The sequence below is a fragment of the Beauveria bassiana genome (assembly GCF_000280675.1).
Source record: "Beauveria bassiana ARSEF 2860 unplaced genomic scaffold BBA_S00021, whole genome shotgun sequence".
In the NCBI taxonomy this organism is placed as follows: domain Eukaryota; kingdom Fungi; phylum Ascomycota; class Sordariomycetes; order Hypocreales; family Cordycipitaceae; genus Beauveria; species Beauveria bassiana.
Window position 1 is genome coordinate 207,893 of NW_007930856.1, and position 6,634 is coordinate 214,526.

General features: G+C 50.7%; 2 protein-coding genes across 2 annotated transcripts; one reads left to right on the forward strand and one right to left on the reverse strand.

The window, feature by feature from the left end:
• Positions 1-2,478: 2,478 nt before the first annotated feature.
• On the forward strand, positions 2,479-3,335 carry BBA_06870 (Glycolipid transfer protein; the record flags this gene model as incomplete). The annotated part of the gene is made up of 4 exons (XM_008601967.1): positions 2,479-2,626; positions 2,718-2,776; positions 2,855-2,973; positions 3,041-3,335. The coding sequence occupies 4 exons, from the start codon at positions 2,479-2,481 to the stop codon at positions 3,333-3,335; spliced, it is 621 nt and encodes a 206-aa protein (XP_008600189.1).
• Positions 3,336-4,891: 1,556 nt separating this feature from the next.
• BBA_06871 (lipase-like protein) lies at positions 4,892-6,199 on the reverse strand (the record flags this gene model as incomplete). Its single annotated transcript, XM_008601968.1, has 1 exon — positions 4,892-6,199. One exon carries the CDS (start codon positions 6,197-6,199, stop codon positions 4,892-4,894), a length of 1,308 nt encoding a protein of 435 aa, XP_008600190.1.
• Positions 6,200-6,634: the final 435 nt, after the last annotated feature.

The following is a 6,634-nucleotide window of genomic DNA, read 5'->3' on the forward strand; positions in this document are numbered from 1 at the left end:
CAAGTGCGCACTCAAATTACACGTGGACTGGGGGCACCTTCACGTACACATGTACAAGAAACAAGTACAATGACGCAAGAATCACCTAATAACTGACTTTAGTTATTATGAAGAGTGTAAGAGCGCTGACCAGCAGCTCTTAGCGCCAGAGTCACATTTAATCTGGTTACGTGAGAGTGGTCTGGAGGTCTGGACCCTGTTGAGAGAAAAGCTTGTCTCGAGAGCGACAGCAGGCTGAAAATGCGAGTCATTCTCAAGTAATTGATTGATGACTGGATTGAGTGGTGGCGCTTTGGTGGCGTTAGTGGCTGGGTCCGGGTACCTGAGTTTGGCAGGTTTCAGTGTGGGCCTAAATGTACCCCACGCATGGTGCTACAGGGCCTGCACCACAACACCAAAACTTGGGGGAAAAAAGGGCTCTACTAGCAGTAAGTTGCAGCATCGCAGCAATATAGGTGGCAAAGAGGTCGCAGGACATATTCAACACGCAGTATAGCTTTCGAAGCTGAATATTTCATTACAAGGCTTCAAAATTCGGGCAGATGCATCGCTGTTCTTACCAACTGAGCCAAATTTCCCTCAGGGAAGGAGTAAAGTGACATTGGGCATGCAGTTCAGAGGTACCCTCAAGTACCTACTGACACGCCGCGCCGCGCCGCACCGCGCGCGTCGAAGGCTGCAAAGTTAAAATTGATCGCATATGGACGGCATGACGTGAAAAAAATGTATGAAAATTAAAGAGGGATATGGAAGAGTGGGCGAAAAAAGGTGAAAAAGTATAAAAAAGAAAGGTGCCTTGAAACCTATATAAACCACCGCTGCCGACGTGGGACAGACTCGACTTGATCCAAATCAAATATTTCAACAGGTATGTAATATTCTACACCTCCAGCTATGGCTGTAGGTAAGTGTCTACTAGAAGAAATTTTCGCAAAAAAATAATCTGCCGTTATTCCCTTGGCACTGACACAGATCACCCTCAGAAGTGCTGAGTTCTTATCATCGGGTTTCCCCTCAAAGTTACCTTTGAATCTCATCATCGGGTACCATATGACTGAGCTATTTTCCACTATATATCTTTCCCCAGGGATGGCATAATGGAAGGTGGTTGGTTGGTATCGTGGCTCCTTCCTCGCTTCCTCGGCAGGCAGCGAGTAATACAAGCGCTGTTGATTGGCCCTCGACCCGTTCACCACTCCGGGCGAGAGCATTCGGCACAAGTACGCACAGGGGGATGCAAATCGGCGAATGGCTTTGTGCATTGGTTGGCCAAAAGCTTGGTCCCCATTTGCCCTCGGATTCGTAACATGGGCTGAGAACGATGATGACAATCCTTACCTGACGGGTATAGAAATGCAAGGCCGAGTACAAGGTACCTAGTACCTACTACATCGGGTCTTTTGAATTGAGTCTGAGTTCCATCTTCTAATCAAGGAGAATTAAAAATGAACGACATGGATCATTAGAGAGAGCCATTGCTGTCTGCTCTGGCGCTCGTGTGGAAAGACTCCCAAGCGGGAGGAGGAGAAGGGAGCGGCAAGTGTCGAAGGCATCGGACAATTCGGGACCGATGATCCTCCAGAATATGAGCGAGGTTGATTTGCACGATATGAAAGACGGCGTGATGGAAGAGGGAGGCATGTTCTAGATAGCCTAGTGTACATTCAGGATGATGCACAATATTACGACTTGTATTCACTTGGAGAAGATTAGAGCCTTGCCAATATCCAATACCGTCGATAAAGACCAATTCAGAAACTCTCAATTAGCCCGGGTATATTCGACTTGCAAAAATCGCTGAAGAAATTAGCAATGTCGTGGCGCGTGACGGGGCCTATCGAGCGATTGAGGCACGACGTGTGTGTAATACGCCAGCTTGAACATCGGTGCCGAACGAGCTCGGAGGTCCCCAATTACAATGTATATTTTGAAAAAGACAGGCTGATACGTAGCATAATTGTTTTATTCAGGTGTCATTGCCATTCTTGTTGTTCTAACAGGGGCTACTTAGGTACGTGTCCACAGTGTCATTCATAGGTGACAAGAAAAAAACGCCACCCTTCTTTATATTTTTCCTTTACATTTTTCTTCTACTCCTTCTGCGCCTCCACATGACTACATTTCTAAAAGAAAACGCCTTTTATTTGATTTTTTTATACTTTTCATCCTAACTATTTAATAACTTTTAGAAATAGTTCAGCCTCCCTGTCTCTCTCTGCCACCGCCTTGGGCATGCCCATTGCCCCGCACCCCCACGAACCCCTCACCTCCGTCCCTCTCTCTTCCTGTCTCTCTCCCCATCACCACACCACTTTCACCGAACCCAGACTTCACCGCCGCCGCCGCCGTCGTCGTACTCCTCTCCAATCTTCGGCCCTCTTATTCCCCCTACCTCTCCCCCTCTCTTCTTCTTATCCCATCTTTCTCCTCTCCTCTTCCCACTACATACCGACCACCTTTCCTCCGAAACAAACCATCATGTCCGCTCCCGTGATCCCGCCCGGCGGCACCATTGTGCAGACCTTCAAAAGGTCCTTTGTCGACGTGCCCATTGACGAGGCCAACGGACGCGCTGTCGGCACAAGCGAATTCCTCGAAGCGGCCGAGTCGCTGACCACTATATTCGGTGCGTGTGTCCTTCTCTCGGTCCCCCTCGCTGGACCCCGGCTGTAAAGCGCAGTAGACTGACAACCCCCCCCCCCCCCCCCTCGGTGTAGATGCCCTCGGCTCCGTCGCTTTTTCGCCCGTCAAAAACGACATGCTCGGCAACATCAAGGTACGATTGATATAATCTTCTCCTTACCCATCACCAAATACATATAATATGACCAATGCTAATCATGTCGTGTTTCAGAAAATCCGCGACCGCCAGCTCGCCTCCCCCGTTGAGGGTGCCAACATTCAAGATCTCTGCCGCAATGAGCTCAAGACCAAGAAACACACTGCCACCGAGGGACTCCTCTGGCTCGTCCGGTAATTGACGCACCCCACCTTCTCAAAAGAAATACCATTTTTTTTTTTGCTAAACTTGCATCAACAGTGGCCTCGAATTCACCTGCCTCGCCCTGACGGCCAACACGGCCAAACCCGACGAGGAGCTCGCCGACTCGTTCCGCGCCGCCTACGCCAGCACCCTCAAGCCGCACCACAGCTTCCTCGTGAAGCCCATCTTCAGCGCTGCCATGGGCGCCTGCCCCTACCGCAAGGACTTTTACGCCAAGCTCGGCGACGACGGCGCCAAGGTGACGGCCGACCTCCAGGTCTACCTCACCGCGCTCGCCAAGATTGTCGGCATCCTCAAGCAGTTTCTCGACAGCAAAGAGGCAAAGTGGTAAAACCATATACAGGAGGAGATTTAGCATACAATATACGCCATTTTATACTTAACAACAAGGAAAATCCACAATGCTTCGACTGCTTCGACGCTTCACGCCTAGCAACGTCATAACGATTCCCCAGCTGGCATAGTGTTGAATTCAGCTATAGATAGAACTGCGCAACTGGTACATCTATATATATATATATATATATATACTTGATGAACCAAGAACGCCTTCACAAGCAAATCAGTAGACCAGTCTTGCCTGCGGATCAGGACCCTCCAAGGCATCAATTGTGCGCTGAAAGTTGTAGTCTACGAAACAGAGTGTCGGGGACAAATCGTCAAACTTCGCGCGTACACATGGCCTGTCAATGGATAGCAGGCACATCCTCGCTTTCGCGTATGCGTCCTCATGACCCCCTTTCGCAGCTTGAACTCGCACTCGCATAGCTGAATCATGACCTAGCCACGGAAGATGGGAGCGGGCTTGCTTCTCAGGCCACAGACATTGAGGATTATTGCATGTCGCACGTCGGATGGTAGCCCAATTTTGATACTGGCCTACCGAAATCTCTGGCCGCCGTTGAAATAATGGAATAACAAACCTCGCCGCATCTCCCCAGTTCACTGGGCTCCTCGACCATGTCCAGACAAGCAACATCATGAAGAGGTGCATTATGACCTTGACGAGCCTGAGTCGGGTTCGGCACGTGAAAATTCTCGAGAGATATCTCTGGCCTCGGTAGAATACTGCAGTTCTAATATGGGAGTCGTCGTCCTGTACGCCCCCAATACCTGACAGAGAGCAAGCATCTTGTCGTGTAAAGAGAATTTCCTGGCTCTTCACCGAACGGCATGCATGGAGTTTTTATTTTTCCTTTGTAGCATGACTGCGATTTATATCTTCCTTTCGAATCAAGTAATCGTATTGACGTTGCCATGCTACAGACACCAAGCTGGGAGACGAGCCGGTCTGTCATCTCGACAAGATCGATTCAGCCAGGTCCGGGCAAAAGACAGTACTCGAGCAAGTTGGGATGGTGAGGGGGCAGGACGCACGTGTACTCTGCATATGGAGTATTCCGTACATGAGACACACACTGCCGCCACAGACCAGCCAACCAGCCAAATAGCCAACCATCCAATCCAAATGCACTGGAAATCCCTGACGCCACCATTTCCACCCCCCTGTGGTCCCTCACTTGTACGGAGTATGCAGATCTGACCCATCCTCGAGAGCAGGAACTACGGGGAACAATCCCAACAGCTCACAAAGATTGGGAAATTGGAAGAATAAGTCACCTTGTGCGTGGCTGCGATAATTCATGTTGCTTGGAAAGGGCAAGAAGGGGTGTTGGCGATTGTGTAGTCTTAATGCTCCCGCTTCCATGCGTCTAATAATGCAACAGTCTACATCTATGCTAGAAAATGCCCACAACAATCCGTATACTTGATACACAACATTGCTTCAAACTCCTTGCTTGTAAATCAAAAAAAAAAAATATATTCCGTCTCAATTCTCCGAGTACAGCGGAAAGACGGAATAAAGTATAACAGGCCCAAGGTCGACTAGTCAGCGGAGCGGGAACGTTTAAAGTGCGTCGAGGGACGCAGGCGAAGTCGCTTGGTGGGCAGCGAGAGCACCGACTCATTATCCGTGTCGTGGAACTGACCAATCCAATTAGCAATAGCCAAGGTTGCCTCGGTGTACTCGATGTTGACGCTGTCCTTTACCGCAGCCATGGGTAGAGGTTTGTCCCAGGCATGCTTTTCCTGGCTGACGACGCGAAGGGTCAGCGTCTTGTCTGGACAAGAACGAACACGCTTAGCAAAACGTAGGCCCTCCTGAAGTAGCATGTCGTACTCGCACAGACATAAATGCATGGGCGGTAGCTTAGCCAGGGTAGCATCGTCCATCAGACCAGGCGACAGACGCCAGTCAACACATTCCTTGCGAGGGATATGAGGATAGACATAAGAAACATCAATCAGGTCCGTCATGCCAGGTGGAAGTGTCAAGTCAGGGCGGTGGCAAGTGCTACGCTTCTCGGGTCGCGTAAATGTCCAGTCGAGGACAGGGTAAAAGATGGCGAGACCGGCAATGTGGGGGACAGGCTGAGGCAGATTGTAGTCCCATCGTTGAGGCTCATGCAGGACAAGCCAGCTGCTCAATGCGTTTGAGGCGCCGGCAGAAAAGCCCGACAGAATGATACGTTTGGGGTCGAAGCCGAATTCATCGGCACGAGCAGCGATTTGCAGAATGGAATCGACGCAGTCCTCGATGGGTGTGGGAAAGGGGTGGCCTGGGGCGAGCCTGTAGTTGACGGAAAAGACGACAGCGTTGATATTGGTCATGACAGCGGCGGCCCAGCGGCTATCATCAGTTCCGGTGCCAAGAATCCAGCCGCCTCCGTGAAAATTAATGACGGCGGCACGGGGCCCAAGGGCCAAGTTTGGCGGGGTCCAAACGTCCACCTTGATCTTGTCCTTGCCAGGAAACTCGGACAGGGTAGAATCGAGCGAGATGGATTGAGAGGGAAGTGGAGGAGCGGGTACAGTACGATTGGCGAGACTAAAGGCAAAGCCAGCGGCAGAGCGTAGGGCGCGTGCTCTCATGGCAATGTACCATCGCGAACTGTTGGCGAGAGGGTTAACATAGTCGACCCTGTCACAATCGACGACATCGGGGATCTTTTCCAGGTGTTTATAATTGTCGGAGGAGCTGAGTTGAACACTGGTAGGTTCGATAATGGTTGGTATTTGCTCATGAACAGCCTGAGTGGCCTTGCCGCCTTTGTTGTGTGGTTTGGATTCTATGAGGATGGCATTCTTGTCGGGAGCGTCACCAGCGACGTCGATGGTGGGCAACAAGGGCATAGCGTGGGGGGGTGCGCCAGTTTGGGGGCGGTGGTTGGGAGTGCCTGGGCTCAAGGTTGGCCAGGGGCAGTCGCGCGTGCGCGTGCAAAAGAGATTTGCAAGGTAAAAAGAATGTTGATGAAAGAATGACGGTGGTCGTGTATATGTGTGACGATGTGTTACGAATGGAAGGATTAGGGGGTTGTTGAGAGCAAGAAAAGTGCAGGTCCGGGTTGGCGTCACTGCGTCAGTGCTGGAATCGTACTCGTAAACAGGGCCAAAAGGTAGCCGAACTTTGAATCTTGGAGGTGGCTGAGTTGCAGAGTCGCAAGTAGCATAATGTTAGGTAAGCAATGCAAGGTATTTGTGGCTCAGTTGACAGGCCATTGGTGTGACGCCGAGAGCAGATGACGTTTGCAGTTCAGTGGATAACACTCGCAGTGAATCTAGTCTCGC